At 37.0% G+C, this 21,055-nt stretch overlaps 1 protein-coding gene across 2 annotated transcripts; it reads left to right on the top strand.

Annotated features, from left to right (window-relative positions):
* The first annotated feature begins 1,791 nt into the window (after positions 1–1,791).
* LIPI (lipase I) lies at positions 1,792–19,081 on the top strand. Of its 2 annotated transcripts, XM_032097133.1 has the most exons (10): positions 1,792–2,060; positions 5,560–5,936; positions 7,485–7,593; positions 8,248–8,349; positions 9,375–9,464; positions 10,541–10,708; positions 12,129–12,221; positions 14,134–14,245; positions 14,600–14,773; positions 18,264–19,081. In XM_032097133.1, the coding sequence occupies exons 1-10, from the start codon at positions 2,012–2,014 to the stop codon at positions 18,349–18,351; spliced, it is 1,362 nt and encodes a 453-aa protein (XP_031953024.1). In that variant the 5' UTR covers positions 1,792–2,011; the 3' UTR covers positions 18,352–19,081. The 2 variants fall into 2 exon arrangements, with proteins under 2 accessions (XP_031953024.1, XP_031953031.1); XM_032097140.1 differs by lacking the exon at positions 9,375–9,464.
* Positions 19,082–21,055: the final 1,974 nt, after the last annotated feature.

The following is a 21,055-nucleotide window of genomic DNA, read 5'->3' as shown; positions in this document are numbered from 1 at the left end:
GTAGAACCTACAGTGTAACCAGTAACAGGAATTGAGATTTATGAATTTCTCAGAAGCACAAGAGCCACTGTTGATGAGCACAATTCCCTTGTCACATGACAGAGACATGAGCTCACCGCAGTTCAACACCCTGATTAATGCCACAAAACTTTCTGATTTGGTATGGGAGTCCTTTCCCTACACTGATTCCAGACGGCTTTGAAAACATTTTGTGGGGGGTTATATAAACATTACTGTGAGATGGACTTATTTCAGTTTTCAGTTCAAGAGAAACTTGAAATTTCCTCTCTTTTCCCTGTTTCTGTGTAAAAGAACAAATGTTAGCAGTTTATTCACAACTAGTGGCATTAAGTACATGTAAAAGTACATATGTAAGATTTTCTTCTGAGATCAGGTGATTGGCTCTTGAATAAGCCCAGTAAATGTTTTACTAGGGCTATTACCTGTTTGGTTTTAGTGGTGTTGATCTCTCCGTGCTTTGACTTGTGTACTGTAGGTGGAGTGCATGCTGAGGCTCCCTGACTGGAGGTTTCTTTGGTGCACTAAGTTTTTTGTTGTAACAATAACCTAGATTAAAAAGTAGGGAGAGGGAGGACCCTGCCATTACTTGTTTTAAGCAGTATGTGTTGTCAGTAAAGCTGTGCTTTTGTAGTAATATTGGAGAAAGTGTCAAAGATTTGAGACAACAGGGGAGTGCAAAGGAATTACAAGAGCTGCTATAGTGAACTTTACTCCAAACAAAGCGACATATTTGAGAAATGGAAGCAAAAAATTAATTAAAGGTCATTTGTTGAGCTGAGTTGATTTTCATACCAGCACATACACTGCGTCTTTTTTTCCTTGTGACTGCATTCAAAGTGGAGAAGACACCTTTGATGACACCTCCTAAAGGCTGTCTGTTGCAAAAACTTGTGCAGCACAGCTTTGATGAGCTGCTCAGATTCATAAAGCTGAAGAGACTGATCACTCAAAATTAAGTAATGAAACACATACACAAACATCCCCTTAATTGTAGTGGAAGGAAACAAAGGAAACCTAGACCTTATGTTTAGAAGAACTGTGAAGGATACACTATACAATAAACCTTCCTAGGGTGCATTTACATCATACTTGAATGGTTATGGTATGTTTTTCTTTCTCCTGAACTGGAAATAGTTGGTTCACAGATATAGGCAAACTGAGCATCCACACTTCACACATGAATAATGCAGGGCTTATCTGCCTCTTTGCCTCACCATAAACTTTAAAAACCTGTAGTCTGTACTCTTGTATTTACCCAGGGAAGTGATTTGTAAATAAATGAGCTTCATAAAAATAAATATTTCTTCATTTGTTTTGCAGCTGGGATACAGAGGGAATGAGGTTAAAAAACACATAGCAAATCAGTGTCTGGGTGAGGTCTGTGGGGCTCTAAGCTCCATCTCTCTGCCAGAGATGCTTTTGCAGATCATCTCAGAATCTAGATTAGAGAATGAATCCTTGGAAAAGCTCAGATGATAATTATATGGAAAAATTAACTCTGGAGACACAGTTCTCAGAATTATTTTCAAGTTCTGACAGGAATATCCTTTTGTCACCAGGACGACTTTTTCTTCTAGGTTCCTTTTGCCCATCTCAGTGCCACTAATTGCAATACAGTGACACAATCAAAACCCCCCACACTATGATCTTTAATGGGATGCACCACTAGTTACCCCACTTCCTAAACTCCACCTATGCAGGAGTTGTCAGTAATATATGACATCACTTGCTTACGTGTAAATCTGCTGAAAGCCAGACAGGGAAATAGATTAAAAACCAGTCCCATCCCTCAAAGCCCAGAAACCACTCTACCCACTGAAGTCACTCAATAGGAGGAGTCATAAGTTGCAGAAGCTTGACTACAGCTTTACTTTCTGCTTCCTACTCACTTCATTGGTGTCATTCAGTGGTGTTAGAAATCTAGCATAAGGAAACACTCAATTTGCCACTTTTCTGTGGATATTGCACATCACTTTTTCTCCACTTCCACATGCTGAAATTGTGTTTCTTCATCTGTTTGATATACTGGGTGAAATCAGGTAAGAACCATTAGCTTACTTGTGATCTTTGCTTCAATCAAACATTAAAAACATTAATATTCCTTCATTTAAATTGGCCAAAAGATTAAAATAAAATCTTATTAATTATGCCTAATGGGGCAGATTATTAGTAAAAAGAATTCAATAACTTTGAAACTGAGACATGTTTTCATTTTAAAGTAAATAGAACCAAGCCTGATACTTTATCTCTGGCTGTACTTTGCCCAGAGACCTGCTCAGGTATGTGCACTTTGTACAAAGTAGACGTAATCATGAAATAGTCTTAATATACTAATGTGAGTTTATTGGTTGTTACTGATTTGATAGGTGCTTAGATCTTCAAGTTATGTGTTACATTTTTAAATAGTAAACTTTAGTTACAAAAAAAAGACTGTACACTTAAGATTTTCCCCTTTTCAACCACAGAAGACGATTAAAATGCTTACAAATGTGCACAGGAAAGTTAAAATTATCCATTAACTTGCTTAAACTGAATGTGTAACATCCCAACGCCTACATGTATGTTTTGATTGTACAGAAAAAAGTGAGTACTCCAACAAGGGTGCACAAAGGGCAGCTGGGTATTGCTTCCAGTATTCAATGAGAAACAGGAGTTTGAAAAACTTCCCCCAATGACTCCTTGCTAAACAATTCAAATGAATCTATTTGTAGGTCTTATCTAATTCCACAGAAAGACATAGTCATTTCATTTTTTTCTCCGTTTACTTTTGAAAGAATAACTTCTGTCATTGCACAGCCGAGAGTAAACGAGTTGCTTTCCTTTGACATTTGCCAGCTAGTAAATAGGTTTGTCAGTTAAAATGATTTCCTTGTGATAGATTTCTCACTCCCATGGAACAGACTGTGTCTGGTTTATTTCACTGTCATTTCACTGGTTTTAGAAGAAATAACTTTTATTTCTACCGTTCAAATGATTAAAAAAAAATCAAAATATTTAAAGGGATACAGAGCAATATTTTAGCATGAATCTTTTATATGTTAGATATGAAGGAGTGAATTTTAAGGATCAGTGATTAAACTTGGATTTAAAGACCACATCAGGAAAAATTGAGAGTTTCATGTTGTACCTTTGAAAATATAATCAAGTGACTGGTTTTATTTCCACTTTGTAGATGAAGTTAGTGTAATGTAATTTATATTCTAGTTTTATCATCATATATAAATATATGAAAACTAGAAATCAAATGGGACACATATTGTTAATATCTTAGTATCATGTCACATGCATGACATTTTACCAGGTTCTTGATTATTATTTTCACTAAATTCAAGTCCACTTCAGCCAAAAACTTTTCAGTTTCAGAACTTCTTGGATAAGTCCAAGTGATGAAATGAGTTGCCTTCTTGTGTCACTACTTAGTTAATAACCTGTCTGGTTATCTCAGTAAAATTTATGTATATTATTCAGTGTTTAAATGAGGAAAACAATGGTATTTATTTTGAAATATAATTCTGTCTTTTTCTCCGTGTAATATTTGCAGTTACTGTCATAACATACATGATGATAGGCATGAAAGTTTTTTCTGGTCAATTTGCAGCAGGGAGTTTCAGTCTATTTTTAACACTCTGTATCTTCAAGCCTGCTCTGGTTTGGACTATATCCAATGGTTTTTTGTGATGTCCTGTTGAGAGGTGACCAATCTAGTCCTTGTGATGACTGAAGCAGCCACTTAAAAACAGAAGCTAGACAAGAATAAGGGAATAAAGGTAGGTATTTATTTGAAGGGCCTTCAAAGGTACCCCTGGGGAGCCAGAGGCCATTGCCAAAATGGACCCCAAGATGGACGACAGGTCATGAGTTCTTCACACTTTTATAGGTTTGGTTCATTTGCATATCAGAGTTAGTTCTCCAATTAAAGCTTCAGTTAATGATGTAATTTCCCCAAGCTTGACCCCTGCTTTAGGGGCTTTGGTTTACACATTTTGGGCCTGGGACGGTCTAGGGTGTCCTTGGAGAGCAGGCAAGAGAGAGCAGAAGTTAACAGGCTACAGAAAACTTCAGAGTTACACACCAGGCAGTACAGGATTTGAAAAACATGAAAGTTAAAACCTAAGGCATCACTTGGAGATACATGGTTTGGCATTAGAGGTGATTGGTCTAGTTCCCTAAATTAGTGAATTATTGCCTTTAGTGCCTTTGCAGCATCTTTACTGCACCTGGAGTGCCATAATTCACGTCGTTTACATATTGAAATATGAACACATATTTCAGATACCTTGTAGGCCACCCACACTTGCCTTTTGCAGCTTTAGAAAGGAGTGCAGGCTTGCTGTCCATCTCAGAAGTGGTGGATTTGGTTCTGCCTGTGACCTGCCCATTGGGAAAAGGAGAAGAGCTAGAACTGCTTCTCTTACGATTCAAAAATCCGAGAAATTCAATTTATTTTTTTATATTATTTTTAAGGAACTAAGAAGGTACTATTTTCCTTCTCACTTCTGCTTTCTAGAATATTACTTGTTTTGCAAAGACTTTAATGATAGAAGACTTGAGAATGGTGCCATCAAATACCAGAGAGACAAAAGTCTTGTGTAAAATAACATAGCCGTCTAGAAGGCAAGAGATGGGCCCAGATTTTCCTGGCCAAAAACCAGCTAACACCATAACAAAGGTGAAGAGGCCACAGCAGAAGAACTGTGACAGGTGTTGGTGTTCTGCCCAGAGTCCTGAAGTGGTTTATCCACACCATGTGACCTCAGCAGCCAAAAGATATTTTTAAAGTGTGAACTTTGGATGTTGATAACCAGACAGGGAGAAGTTTCGTCTTTTTAGACTCTTTTGAAATCTCCATCCTCTTGTTGACAAGTTTAAACTGGTACACCCTAACTGTCCAAGAACAGACAGAAATTCTAAAACCTACTGTTCATCTTGTGCCGTTATGTACACTGACCTTAATTCTTATTTTTTCCACCTCAGAACAAGATCTTTTGTTTCTTCTGTCTTTGTTTCGTGGTAATGGTGTCATTATGGTGATCCAAAGCTAGGAAAGGGTTCTGGATTATCCCTGTATTGTCATGCAGCTATTTCTTATTGCTAGATCAAGCAAATAAGGTCTAAGGATTGGCAGCACTGCCACCCTGGCCCAAAGAGGAAGAAACAACACAACAGCCTTCCTGTTTATATAACACACACTTGTGAAAAAATTCTGCGAACCTGCATTTGATGGTGAAGTAAAGGATCTTATCAACACAGACTACTAATTAGTACCTATAAGGAGAAACTACACTGTTCAGGAAAAATTAGGGTAATTTCGCATTTGAAGGGTTCAGAGGAGCATAGTGGTATCTGCAGAGTCATTAGTTAAACTGTGGCTCCTTGCCACATGTTCAGTGCATGTTTTGACACCTCAATCCAAAGGTCAAGAGTGAAGAAAATGGAAGTTGTCCACTTTCAGCAGAAGGAGATATGAAAAGTGAAGAGGTGGTATTTCAGGTAGTCCAACTCATCAAATGACTGTCTTAACATTTTCATCTTTTTCAGATGAGGAACAAAAATGTCCCGAATTTACAGATCTTAACATAGGCAATGCTTTGTCTGGAACAGAACTCCATGTTCAGCTGCTCCTATACACAAGGGAAAATCAAAATTGTTCTGAGAGACTCATTGAACACAACGCTACTGCATCTGAGTACCTTAATACAACCAAGAAAATTGTCTTTGTTATTCATGGCTTCAGGCCAACAGGATCTCCTCCAGCATGGCTGGGTGACATGAAGAAGCTTTTACTGTCTTCAGAGGATATTAATCTCATTATAGTTGATTGGAATCGTGGTGCTACCACTGTGAATTACATAACTGCTGTGGAAAACTGCAGAAAAGTTGCAGAAATACTGAAGAATTATGTTGACCAGATGCTGGTAAGGCAGAGCGTTGCATCTGTTCTGAATAAGTTTAAAGAGCACGGTTTGAGTGGGAGTGGATATTCAAAATATATCTATAGAGAAGTCCAGTGAACAATATCAAATCACATTTTTTATAAAGGTATTACTAACTTTATATGCAGTTATTACTGCACATATTTAACTTCACCTGAGTTCTTACTTGCCTTTCACTGAAATGTGCCTGAAAGTGCATCTTATTTCTTGAACCAGCTGGAAGTTTTAGGTCTTCTGGAAAGAGTAAATTCACCAGTGGGGAGAGGAAGGGAGAGATGTTAAATAGTATGCAGTGCTAACATTTTACAAAGGCATTGCACTACTCTTTTCACTGTTAATCTACTATAAATAAAGATTTTAAATGAGAAGTAAACCACTGGCAAAGATATAAATATTAATTCCAAAGTGGTATTAACCTCTTGTCTCTAGAGGCAGTTGCTGAAACAATAGTTGATACCAGTGGTCTTAACTGGGCTTCAGATTTATTGCTTGACCAAATGAACAAACCATGTTATGATGTTATTTATGTCATTGTCTGATTTGTCACTTGAATTTTCATCTTTTCTCACCGCTTATTTCTCAGCCATTCTCAGAAATTTTGCATGCTGTGCAGTAAAAAAATACTCACGTGGAATTTGAGAAAAACATCCAGCATATTGAGAAAGACTGAGGTGAAAGGAGAGAAAGCCTGTCAGAATCTGTCCTCTGGGACTAGATACAGTGATAGCAATTTGCAATTATGCCAACAGTAGATTTGTTGTTATGGAATAAAAAAAATTAAATAGGACTATAAAGGAGAGTCTCCAAGTTAATTGCTGTTTACAGAAGTGACAGTGTGAGTCCTGAAAGTGGTGGGAGGAGTGTCTGTAGTGTCCCACAGCTATCGCTTTCACACTTACAAGCTGTTGTGAGGCCTTTGTTAATTTATTTTGAGGCATATTAATATTCCAGATCCTGTGTGTCACCCCATCCTTTTGCAGGGATTCCAACTTGGTCCACTGACATTGTTTTAGAGTTCTTCAGTAGGTTTTGGTTTGGGTTTTTTTGAATACTGCCTGCTTTGTAGAACGGGCATTTTGAGCTGTGCATTTGGTACCATTATTCAGCAGTTGTGTGGAATAAGTATTTGTTAATGGTATTATGTTTTTAATTTATTTTATTGGAAGGATAAAGCAGGGCAAGATTTTTGTTTCCTCATTCATAGTTTTGGGTCACCTTTCTTATATCTGATAAATGTCTTCCTCTTCCCTTCCCTGTTCCCCTTCTAACTAGTGCGACATTTCAGGAGAAATGTGACTTGAACTTCCTTTTTACATTTTTCTAGTTAAAAAATTTCATAATTACTACACTTTAACTAGTATAGAATTGCAAACTGAAAGGAACTTTGTAATTTCCATTTGTTTTTAGAGCTAAAAGGTTCGAAATATAACTTACAGTACTGAGAAAAAATGAAAAATAAATAATTCTAGTGATTTCTGTTCAGTTAATTATGTGTGTGACTATGGCTTTGGTGTTTTTCCCCCCTGCTAGGTGGATGGAGCTTCTCTTGACTCTGTGTATATGATTGGAGTCAGTCTTGGGGCTCATATAGCTGGTTTTGTTGGCCAGAAGTATAATGGCAGACTTGGCAGAATTACAGGTAAGGCTTTTAATCCCAGTGCACATATTCTATTGTACCTTGTATTGTTGTCAGAGCACTGAGACATCGACAAACGAGAACTGAATATTTAATGACATACATGAGGAAAAATATAGCCCTGATAGCAGTTCAGGAAATTGGGAAAGTCTGCCTTCAGGAAATAAATTACAGATTAAATTTTCCAACCTGGTTACCTCTAGTCTCTCAAATGAAAATTGAGTGCTACATCTAAAAGCCACTTAAGTTAAATGATATGCTACCTGAGTGTCTGACAGTTGTGTTCTGGTGGTGAGAGCAGTTATATTGTGCATTTTGGTTTTATGAAGTGTATCATAGATCTGGTATTTTCTGGGGAAAGGGACAAAATGAATTCTCTTGATTTGATCCCCAATGCTGTTGATTTATAGTCATCTGAATAAATGGGATATGAGCACATCTAGTTAGGGAGAGAGAGAAAGTCATAGATATGTGTTGATCAGTCTTGTAGTAGGAATCTTTGCTTTTCTTAACAATTTAACAAGAAGAAATGTGCTATTTTTTAAATTTTATGTCAGGAAAATGAAGAATCACTGCTGAATAATGCTCAGATGTTGGTCTTTTATATATCTGCAGAAGGAGCCCAGGATTTATGATGCAAATATTGGTTTTATTTAGGTCTGGATCCAGCAGGCCCTTCATTCACTGGAGAACCACCAGAGCAGAGACTGGATCCTACTGATGCACAGTTTGTGGATGTAATCCATTCAGATACTGATGGTAATGACACAGCCTTGACTTGCCTATTTCAGCTGGAGGAAAGGCAGGAAAGCAAAAGAGAAGGGATAAGCTGTCTCAGTAACATCCAAGAAGTGCTGCAGGAGTATATTTTGTGTTACCATGAACATTCTTTTGCTATGCAAGTGTGTATGAACACAGAGGCTGCAAGCACATGGTTATCACTGAATTAATCCCTTCTGAGACAGCCAGGCTCTGCTGTATCAGCTTAGTACACCACAGAGCCACTGCTTAAAATTGTAAAGTGTGTTACTCTAAGGTTAAAAAGAGGATCATTGGAAAATCTGCTTCATCTATGCTTTAATCTGGTTTCATTTCTTCTTTAAAAACCATAAGTAAACATTTCACACCACAGTTGTCCCATTATTTGTATAGTTTCATATCAGTTTCTTTAGTAATATTAAAAATTAAGCATTTTAGTTTACAAATTTGTGTATGAGTCTGTACAGTACCAATTTTTGTAATGTTCCTATTATGTGAATAAAGATAATGTGTGGTAAAAAGGAAGGTAGGTCAGATTGAATTAATTCTTACTCATGGAATTTTGCTTACTTTTATAGGACAGATACAGATTTTCTTACTTTGATTTGCTAATATTCAGAATCCAATGTCCTGCAAAAAATGGAAAATTGTACTCTAATGAAAATTGCATTGGGAAAGAATTTTGGTTCCTGGAGAGAATATGAATTTCATAAATTTATTTATGTAAATAATATCTCAGTTACAGCTGTTTCTGTTCTTTCCCTTTTGTAGCAGTAGGAATCTTACACAATTTTGTATACATTTGTGTACAGTATTTTACATATATATAATATTCTTAAGAAGAAAAAAACCCTTGAATTTATTTCATAGTATGAGATAAATTTTGATTTACAGTACAAAAAGAATGGTATACTTGCAAAAATTTTCTTTAAGACTTCTGTGGTTTTTGGAGTGAATGTGATGATAAATAATTGCCTTCATAATTCTGTTTATGGTTTTTTTCATTCATTATCTTTTTACTTTAGCACTAGGTTTCAAGAAGCCTTTAGGAACCATTGATTTCTATCCAAATGGAGGAATGGATCAGCCTGGTTGTCCAAAAACATTTTTTAGTGGTAAATAAAATTGTGTTTATTTAATGAGAAACACAGTTTGAGATCAAAAAAAAAGGTTAAATTGAATTGAATGTACACTGCACTTCGTCAGTGATATGGGAGCTGAGACTGTATTCTTTCTTTTCCATCCCTATGCAGCAAAAGAAAAATAATGAAGATATTTGAAAATAATCTTACTATAACATATATATCCCATCATATCATTAATATTGGTGTGATGGAATTATGTTATTGTATTATATATACAACCTGAAAATACTGATCATTGTTTTTCCATGGTTATGTAGGTCAAGGCATGGGGGAAGGTGTTTGTGTCCCTGTGGTTTGGGCAGGATTCCTTGCATATGACATGGAAGGCAAGGTTTCCACATCCCCCCTATGTTTTAGGTTCCTCCTGGCTGGCAATGATGAGCAAGGTTTTGATTTTGGAAATGTCTTTTAGGTTCTAGGATGAAAACAGTTTTATGAAATGATCTTTTGATGCAGAATTTTTCTTATTTCAACCTCCATGAATCGCAGGAAATGTTGCTGGCAATTCTTTTTGTTTACTCTTTTGTTTCTGTCAGTGTTTCCCATTACTAATCTGCACAGTGCTGCTACCAGTTAGAGCTGCTGCAAAGGCATAAAACTTCCACTTGTGTGTGTGTGTGTATGGGAGAATCCCTGAAGCCAGCATCATCTTCATCTCTACAATTCCCATAGTTTGCTTTGTCAGGAAAGGAAGGAATTTATTTTCCCAGACAATTAGAGAGAAGTGTTCCTCATGGTAATTTTTTTTTGCCAAGACTGTCACTCAGAGAGTGGTAAAGCACTGGCACAGGTTTCCCAGGGAAGTTGTGGATGTACCACAGGATGAACTGTGGAAGTGTTCAAGGCCAGATTTGATTGGGCTTTGAGCAACCTGGTCTAGTGGAAGGTGTCACTGCCCAAGGTAGAGAGGTTGGAACAAGATGACATTTAAAGTCCTTTCCAACCCAAACCATTCTGTGATTCTACTTTTACAACACCTTTTTTTCAATAATAGAAATTATTACATATTCTTTTTATACTTCTTTTTTTTGTTTGTTTCCCTGAAGGATTACATTATTTTAAATGTGACCATCAAAGATCTGTCTTCCTCTTCTTATCATCTTTGAAAACCAAGTGTGACATAATAACATATCCTTGTGACTCTTACTTGGATTACAAGAGAGGAAAATGTGTTGATTGTGATGCTTTCCAGCCAATGTCCTGCCCAGTACTGGGTAAGTGTTACCATATCTCTTCTGGGCTGGGTGAGATTTCCTGGGAAGTCAAAGTACTACTTTTAAAGTAGTTTAAAGTTCATGGGTTTGTCTACTTTATAGTTACCTCTGCTAGGCACAGGTGCTGAATGTTCCTAATCTTTGGTCTCTATGCTTTCCAGTGTGGAATGGACTCAGTGTTTCCCTGTTTCCCCTTTCTAGAGAGAAACTCCTTGTACTTAGTTCATCACTTCAGGCTTTAAGAGTGTCTTATGATCCCTAGAGTACCTATTTAAGAGTAATAATGTTTACAGAAACTTCATGGTTTCTCTGGCTCTTCCTTTGGCATCAAGCTTTTATTTGGAGGGGATTTTAGTTGTTTTGGGGGTTTGTTGCTTTTAGGGAGGATCTGGGTGCAGCTTGAAAAGAGCTACAATTTTCTGAGCATTTCTTTGTTGGCAAGCTTTACTTTAGAATGAAATTTTTAAAATACATAACTAGAAGCTGACTTTCAACTTGTATCTTGTCTTTTTTTACATCCTTATACAAGGGTGTACGCCCTATATTAATTAGATCAATTTTGAAGAAAAAGCATAGATAGACAGATCTGTGTGCTATTTTATAAAAAACCCCAACCATAATGAGCCTTTACAGTAGGACAGAAAGACTCCAGGACTTCCCCAGCATGTTTATTAGCCATGCCTGATGCACTTGGACAGAATTCCCAAGGAAGAGGTCGAGAAATATTTCCCCAGTCAGCTGCTGAGTCTGGGAACTGCGTGGGGATGCAACACCCTTCTGCTGCAATCTTTCCTGCTTCCTGCTTTGCAGTGGCATCTGTGCAGCCTGGAATTAGCCCTCCTCATCCAGTCTAGGTAGAGAGATTAACAGGGGGAGAATAGCATCATCCATTCTAGGAACAAGGACTGTTATCAAGCCCCAAAGACAATAATCATGGAATTGTATAATTTTCTTTCTACATTAAATCCATAAGCTTAGGGGTGATGCAGAGTATTTTAGATTTTATTAAACAATATCTACAAATAGGCTAAAGAATTTAAAAATATTTAATGATTCAAAAGAAAGAAAGGAAAGCTGTCCTGTAAGTGCTGTCTGCAAATATGTGGGCTACATTTTTGGATTTTTTTTGTTACCTCTGAAGGAGTCTGTGTAAAAGCACTACTTTTTGGAGTTAGTATCTAGACTAAAGAGGTTACTATTACATTATGATAATTTTAGTGATACTAATATATTAGAAGAATGAAGTACTTGCAGTCTGTTATACTCAGAGGATTCCTTCATTTTTCTAGTCAGTTTTCTTTCTTAGAGGATATTTAGGAAAATTAAAGCCAAATTTGTGTGAGATTTTTTTTGTGTAATTATATGTGTATCATGATTTTACTAAATGTCTGAAATGAAATATTTAAACTTTGAATTTCAGGTTATCATGCTGATAGATGGAAAAAACTGCTGATACCATATAGTTCACCAACAAAAGCTTATTTTGATACCTCAGACCAAGACCCGTTCTGCAGTGAGTGACTAAATACATACATAAAACCTCTTTATAAAAATTTATGACTGTTATTTTTTAGCTGATCTGGAGTGATCTGAGGCATGTTAAAAGTAGCAAGTTAGTGTGAGCCACTGTGTAAAATGATGTAAAAAAACATGAGCTAAGGGTCAGTTCACAGACTGGAAGAAGAATGATGGTGGCAGAGGAAAAAGTAATACTGTGTAAACTGGGAAAGAAATGTAACTTTAAAAGTAGTGGGATGGACTGCCAAGAGGAAGAAGGAAGACAGATAATGAGAATCAAGTGGGAGGGCAAAAGCTGGATTGATAGAACCTGCTTAGATGAGATTGATGCTCCCGTTTTCAGAGAGCAGGAAAGGGAACCGAGACTGCCTAGGGTGGTATCACAGTGTCCCGCAGTGGTAGGGAGGAGAAGAGAGGTCCAACAGGCAGGAATTGTGCAGCAAGATTGATTTATTTAATTATTTTACAACTCTTTTATAGACTTTTTTCTTCACAGTGTAATTGGTCAAAGGATCAGCCACCCCTTGGGACGATTGGCTAAAATCCTAAAACATCCATTGTCAAAATATTTTTCTACTGTACCATAAACAAGGCTTTGCAAGGTCACAGGTGTTCATAGTTTATAGAACTCTGCTAATATCTTCGTGAGAGAGAAAAGTATCTCACGGGACTGGAAAGAAGCAAGAGAAATTCTTGCTAGCAGCAGTATTGTATCCACAGGGTGGGGAACAAAAAGAGACTCCTCTATGTTCCACCCCCAGAGGAGATCACCCCAAAGTCAACTAAAGCTACTCCACGTCTCCCCAGGATTAAAACAGTGAAGGGAAAACTCAGCTGACTGCTTCAGAGTTATATTCTGTGGGAATGAGCTCTCATGGCAGGGACTCCAGCTGCACAGTTTAGATATCTACCTATCCATACAGGTCCATCCTAGATTCTCATCCAATTTTTGTTTGTATTAAAAGACTTCAGCACCCTGAACAAGTGCAATACACACTTCTAATTAGTTATGTGTAAGTTCTTTGATTTGAGATATGGGGATAGGCTTATAGGGAATTTGTGTGAAATTAGGTTTTCCCATTGGTTTTGTCCACCATCTTGGCAAGTTTTGTGACCAGGGACACATGGTCCCAGTCATGCTTGCTGTCATCACTGTATCTTCCAAAGGAAGGGGTGAATGAAGTGATGGATTTTACATACATTTTTTACATAAAATTTACATAAAATAACTCCTCTTCCCAGTGTCTTTCAACTCAACCCAAACTGTTACTATTGTTCTCCCTTGCCCCTCTCTGGTGCTGATACAAGGGAAAAAAGAGGGAGACAAATATTATCAAAGATAGGAGGAGACACATGGAGCAGAATAAGAAATACTGTAATGACAGTATAAATTTAAGGGAAAATATGCAAAATCAAGAAGAAAAAAGTATGCAAAGTCAAGAAGGAAAAGAAACCAGTCTGAAAAATGTGTATTTATTAATTAAAGCCTTAATTCTTAGATCATTGGAAACCTGAGGAAACAGAAATGAACAAAAGGTCTTAAAAAGAAGTGAAATTGTAAACTTGAGCAAAACAAGGCCTCATATGAGGGCTGGTCTTCTAGGAGAGAATGGTAATAATCAATATGCCAAAAAATAAAGAAAGTTTTAATTGGTGTCCTGACTGGGAGTGGTAAACGTGTGTGGTTCCTATACTGGTGATGGCTACAGAAGGCCAGGTCAGGGTTTCTGAGGGCACAGGGCAGGTCAGGAGCAGGTCAGTTTTTATTCTCCTTTGAACTGGTAGCATAAAAGTAGAGTCACTATTCCTATCATCTACCAGTGAATAAGTTGAACAGGGTGGTAATACCAAGTGTTTCCTGTTGAGATCATTCTTTGATGCTTATGATTTCCTATTTCTTTCTGCAGTGTATAACTACTTACTGGACATTACTACCTGGAATAAAAGCATTAGGAGAGGTTTCATTAAAGTTAAAATAACAGACTATGCTGGAAACACAGTAGAGTCACAGATGAATAGGTATGTTTTGCTTTGTCTTCAAATCTTTTTTTATCACTTTATAGGGCTAATTTGCTGAGTTTTCTAAACCTCTTAGCTTCTTAGCTTGTAAGTTGAAAAACTATCCTGAGTTTGTTAAGACTTGGCCATGGCATCATTTCCTGGTTGTGGCTCAGTGTCAGGGCAATGCCCTCACACTGAAATGATCCTTTTTCCAGGTCCTTGCTTGGTACTGGTTTGAATCCTGTTCCAGGTGTCCTTGTTCTGAATGCTCAAAGTTGATACATCTCACAAGATCTCCCAGTTCAATAATAATGCTTAGCAACAATGAATATTACTCAGATAACAAAAGCCTGACTAAATATTTTTCTTTAGTGAAGCTTCAACATTTCAGCAATATAAAAGAGTCAAAATACTAACTGGATTTCACCAAGACATTGAAAAAATAGCAAAAATCTCCTTGACCTTTTCTACGAAGACGTTGATAGGCCCAAAACACAAGCTTAGGATTCTTCAGATGAAGCTGAAATCTCTCAATAACCCAAAAAGGTGAGTGTTATGTATCACAGCTGGGTATCAACTAAGCTACTCAGGATGTTTTCTCAGTAACGTGTATTTCCCTGCATTAATTTTTTAAATTGCATATTCCTAAGTGCATGAATATTCTTCTCATCCTCCTGATGATCAAATTTGTCTTGTGGAAGAGCTGCTGTGTACATTAATATTTAGTGCACAGCACCTTGTAGATGGAGGTGTCACATATATTGTCACAGCTGTGCTTTCAAGGACCAGCCTGACTTACACCTGCATGGTGTAACTCCCCCTCCTCAACTTCTCCCCCACAGGATAAATTTTATTAAGCAATTTTCTGATTTTACTCATGTGTTTGTACATAGCTTTTCACACTCAGGTGTGAAATGGAGCACTTCAGCTGCTTGTGTGGCTGGAATATTTTATCTGTTCTTGATGAAGGTAAAGTTCTTCTAAAACCAGAACACAGTCTGTGTCTGCTTACACTTAAAATTAAATAATCTGCTTTTTTTTTTGTAATTGAGTGTAATTAATAAGCTTTTATTAATTCTAGTTTAAAATATTTCAGCAGTGTTGCCATACATTTTTTAATTCTCCAAATTTACTTGTACAGTAATACTAGCAATTAAATTTTGCATTTGCATCTTGTGAAAAGATCTTATTACATGGAATAGCTAAGAAATATACAGGAGTAGCAAGAGTACTTTATTTGAGAGTTGTTAATTTGTTTCTTATGAAAAGAGATTCAAGAAATTCAGAATTTAAAATAAAAACCTAAAAATGCTTATCAAATAAGTAATAACAAATGAGTAATGAGTGAGAGTAATATTACAATACTTAGTAAGTCTTAAGTGAGTATATTTTATTAACTTGAGATATAACATTTGAGGATTCCTTATATGGTGTATGATAATAGCCTAGTAGGAATTGGCTATGATACTTTGCAAAACTTATGAAACCTTCTTAAATTAATCTATTTTAGATTTACTGTGAAAGAGGAGGAGGTGTATGGGAGAGACTTAGGAAGAAACAAAACACTCAGTAATCAAAATAGTACCCCAGAATGTACCTACATTTGACTGTATTAATTTATTGAAAGCCATAAGTTTCAAGCTCTCAGGTGAAAATGGCATGATTTTATTTGAAAGCATTTGGTGATGAGAGAGGGTGAAAAGTTCTAAATCATATTCCAATTTTTTTTCTCAGCCCAATGGTGATAAATCAGAAGATATATTTCATGTAAGCCTGTCAGCACTTGGGACTTTCTCAGATAATGATCTAGCAAGCAAACAAGAGAGATTTTCAGCGAACAGCCCTTACTGGGTTTGAGTTTTCATTCCTGTTAGTCTGCCTCTTGTTAGTTTAAAAGTAAGATGCACTTGAGATGCTTTAATATAGGACTAAAGTCCTTCATGTGGATCCTTATCAGATTGCAGCTGTAGAGGCATGTTAGATACTTCTAGAGAGCAGTGAAAAATACTCTATTGAATCAGCATGTGAACGTAACTTAAATGCAGATGTTACAGCGCTATTGGTTGGTATAATTACCTAATTGCTCATTATAACTACCTATATTTACCTTATTTACACATAATTACAGCAATTACTTGAATACAAGATGATCAACCAGAAACTACATTTAAATTATTCTTAACAAAGAAGTAGATAAAAGCCGGGGGACAGATGCAGGGATAAAAGACAATAGGAGTCTCGGTCTCCCCAGGTCTGGGTTAATAGCAAACTGTGGGAGTCTGGGGAGTATCACTGACAATTGTCTGCTGGGCTGGTCCACTATTCACACATATGGTGTGTGAAAATGGGAGTGCTGAAAGGTACACATAATTTTCATACTCTTCTTCTGATCCCTGAGATAAATAATTTCTGCTCACCAATAAAACCAGAAAGCTTTGCTAACTTGTGTGTATCCATGTGTCAGTCATCCTAAAAAAGCTTGTGAATCTGTCAGTCAGTTCCAACTCAATTGGTGGGGAAGGTGAATGTCTCAAAGATACTTAGCCCAGACACCTCTGGGGTTTTTTGACCAAAACAAGAACAGAGATAATAAAAAGAAGACCTTGTAAATACCTCTACTGAACAAGTGTGGCATGCTCATGCTTTTTAGTAGACAGCAGAGAAGCCATATGGGGTGAGGGGTTAAAAAAGCCTCACCTAACAAAAGCATTATTTTGTGTTTTGCTCCTTATTGGTGAATCTGCCCCCTGCTCAGGTCTACTCTTCTGTGAGGCTTTCCTGTTACTCAAGAATCATGATGGAGATGGATTGCACTTCAAATGAGATACAATATGTTGGAAAACATAAGCTTTTATTTCTAGAATTCAGCATTATGGTTTGGCTGTTTTGTCCCCTGTGGTTAGATGTAAATAATAACACAAAAATACTATAATAGTGAAACATTGAATTCAAATCAAAACAAATTGTTGATGAAAGATTGGATGAAATTCTATGCTTTGCGTTATACAGAACACCAGAATTTGTCTTGATCTTCTTAGTCATAAAATTACTGTCATAACTTTAGGAGACCTTAGAAGGTGTCAAATTCTTAAGTAGAAATCTGACAGTCCTTTCGCATACAGACAGGTTGGAAATCTCATAATAATGGGCAACAGCAGAAATGCCTGGTGGGCTGTTCTCTCCTTTTTCTGTTTCACTGTATTCTACCTCCCAGGCTGAGGTGAACTGTGTGGTATAGCCACATCTATGAGTTCGGAGCAGTAGAGAAGATAATTTTAAATAAAATAAATCTCATATCTTGTATGCTATGGAGGTGCCATCAGAGGGTATGTCAGTCATTTGCCTGTTCAAACCAGCTCTCCCCATACATTACAACAGTGCACGAAAAGCAGGTCTGTGACCTGCCTCTGCCCTAAAAGGCTGAGCATTTATGTTGACCTCAAAAAGCACGATTTTCATATATATATGGCTCCCTTTGTGACCTCTTTAAGTGTTCATATAATATTAGTCAGCTGTGAGTTTTCTGGATGTTTAGAAGAAAAATTTCTTGCATTAAACTTTCTTACACATGCTGTCATTGCAAGTGAAAGAGAAAATATTATGATGTGGTTCTTTACTTTCTTCTGTGAAATAAAAGCAGAGAAATTTTCCTACCTATGGAATTCAAAATAAATTGTTCAGGCCCTTAACAGGAGTTAACAGGAGTTGTGCAGATATTGGGTCATTCTGCTAAAGAGTTAATTTGAAGATTAATAGCTGTAATGGATGAAATTCTGCATCTTTGTACTTTAGAGTAGTGTGATACACTTCTTTGCACCATCCAGCTGATGTTTGGTTGTTTTTCAGTCTGCCAAAGCTACTCTAGGAATGCATGAAATAGGGTATAAACTTAGACAAGGAGACACTTCTTGTCCTGAGTATTGTCTCTGAGAGCTGATAAATACTGGAGGTTTAATAATTCAAACACTAGAATATTTCTCTGTTAAAGTTAACTTTTTCTGTTGTGTAATTTTTTTTTCTTTTTCTGCTTTTGTAGGCTGCAGCTGTGCAGATATGATTTTGTACTGATGGAGAACACTGAACTGACCTTCAAACCTATCCCTTGCTCTGAGAGGGGTGCATGAAAAGAGAGCTACTACTAACCTAATTTCTCTGAGAGCAGTGACATTTTGATGCTTCCTCAGGATAAAGACTGCAATGAGAAAGGAAATGAGATAAGCTAGATTTATTTTCAAGACTCTACCTGATAATATGCATTACTTGCTCTGAGTGCCTTAGGCTTAAATTAATTGAAAAATTCAGACATGTATGTGTTTGGAAAATTATTTGAGTAAAGTAAATGTATCATGGTGGAGAACATGCAGTGGTCTGGTCATTACTATTTGTTAGCAATGAAGCAACTACTGAATTAAATATGAATTATCTGCATAATCCTGGCACATTATTTGTCATACATATATTTAAATATTTATTATTTGTAATGGCTTTTACATGGAAACATAATGATCTGTCTACTAAGTGAATTTAATATACTGTACATGTGATCTACAGATCTAATACACAACAGTTTTGCTGTGCTGTATTCACTGGATAAACAAATTCACATTTTCTCTTTATATAATATCTCAGTGTGAGAAGTGGAACAATAACATTTCTGAGCACATTGTAAATTTTCCAATTTGAATCTGTTGTCTTTATGCTCATCGTAGAGGAATGCTATTGCAGACATTCGGATTTTTTTTAAAAGGAGAGCTATGGACAGGGTAGTGTTGTTTCAGATACAAAGTATTTCTAAAGTCTATTCTGAGGAGAATAACCTAGAAGTGAAATAAATGTACCTTCCTTTTGTTTCTGTTTGGGTCTCTTGGAATTAGAGCTGCTGCTCGGGTTGAGACTGATGACAGCTTTCCACCTATTGAGATGTGAGCAGGAATAAAGGCTACATAAAGATTCCCTCCTCCAGTTCAGAAAAAAATGTTCTCTTGTCCCAGACTGCATTTCCTGATGGAACTGATTGCAGGACAGATGGGTGTATTTTTCTTCTGTGAGGCTGTTTTATGTGTTCAATGCTAGTTTCTCATGCAAATGCATCCTATACACATTATCCATTTCCTTTCTTTCCTGTGCCCTCTCTGTTCCTATGCTTGACAGCAATGCTTGGTTGAACCTATTAACCAATTTCCTGAATGTCAGTGGAGTGGGATGTCCAAAACCTGTGAATTGTATGTTTTGTTGCAAGTCAAAAGCTGGGTTGTAAGGAAGATGGAACTTAGTGTCCTAAGGCAGGGGAGGCACGTTTTCACTGCCGGAGGCAGCTCCAGCATGCTGGTGAGTCCATGCAAAGCTCTGAAACAGCCACTGCACATGCTTTTACTTGTCTGGACAAACCAAAAGTATACAGACTTGTGGACAGACATGCTTATGGACTGACTCTTAAAAGAAAAAAAAAATTGATAGAAATAGGAATTACATTACTGTAGGCAATTACTATAGATATAGTCAAGTGGTGTCTTTCTCAGCTTTAGCATTTTACTGTATAATTCTTTGTTCCTTTCCTCTGAAGGAGTCATTAGGAGACACACAGGAAAAGACATTTTTATCTGCTTATATGCATGTGTATGAAGGGGTGGATTTTTAAAATTTCTCCTCTTTTTTGTTTTTTGAAACTACTGTTGCTCTTCTTCTTTCATTCTGCAGGTTTTTGTCCAGCCTTTATCTCCTCTATCCTAGTCTGACCTTAACAGGTCTCTGAGTCTCCTTTCTTTCATCACCTTGCCTCCAAATACCTGCTACTTCTACCCCTTTAAACAACGACAGAGACCTGAGACTAGATTTAAAATGCCTGGAAATAGAATCTTTCAATGTGTGACATAGATATTCAAGCATAAAAATATATTGGACTGAGATACCTTCCTAAAATTTTTATGTTTTCCCTGTTGATACAGCAAGGCATACAGACATGACTAAGTTTTGCTCAGTGCTGTGATAAGGGAATGGTAATATTTTAAAAAGGGAATTATATTTTCACACATTTTAAACATCCATATGAAATACGTGGGACAGGAATAGTGATTTTTTTGCCTTGATTTTTGCAAGCTTTGCGTAAAAAGGAAAGAAGCAGCGGGGTTGATAACTCTGGAGGTTCCAAGAAACAGCGCGAGACAGAAAGAAACTTTCTTTTCCTTATTTCCAATTTTATCTGGTAATTTCTATTTCATAAGAGGGACTCTTCCAGGCAGTGCATTTCCAGCACATAATTGCACTTCTCAAGTGGCTGAGCACTTGGACTGTAGCCTTGTGTCTCCCAGCACCAACAAAATGGGCTGTAATTGTTCAGAAATGCAGTGCTTTCTATGGCTCTCTGCCATATGCTACTTTGTACTAATTGTGTCAGCTCCCTCAGACTCAGCAGAGGATGCCACAGTCAGGCAGAAAATGAAAATCTTCCAGGGAGTTCCCTGTTCTGAAGCAAGTGGTGGTGGTGGCCCAGTGCAGCAAACTTCTGCATCAGAGCTGAAGAGAGGCTGGACTCATTGCAGTTCATTTGAGCATTTGTGTTCAGACTACAAAATACCCACTAACAGTGCTCATTTTAATACAAAAATGTGTCATTGGGGAAATTCAGAAGCAGCTGAAAACACCAAATCCATTTCCTTTGAGAAAATCTCAAATGGTGGATTAGGTAACTTCAGACCAGTTTGATTTGAAATTAAATTTTTGCCTTATACAACTGCCCTAAATGCTCCAGTTTTCTCCTGGTTCAGTATTTGGCAATAAGCCCTGTTGGGTTGCCTGGTGATTTGCCATTGGGCTTTGATTTTCTCACCT

Source organism: Corvus moneduloides, chromosome 2 (genome assembly GCF_009650955.1).
Source record: "Corvus moneduloides isolate bCorMon1 chromosome 2, bCorMon1.pri, whole genome shotgun sequence".
Classification (NCBI taxonomy): domain Eukaryota; kingdom Metazoa; phylum Chordata; class Aves; order Passeriformes; family Corvidae; genus Corvus; species Corvus moneduloides.
The sequence above is the reverse complement of the archived record's forward strand: the minus strand, read 5'-3'. Positions and strand labels throughout refer to the sequence as shown.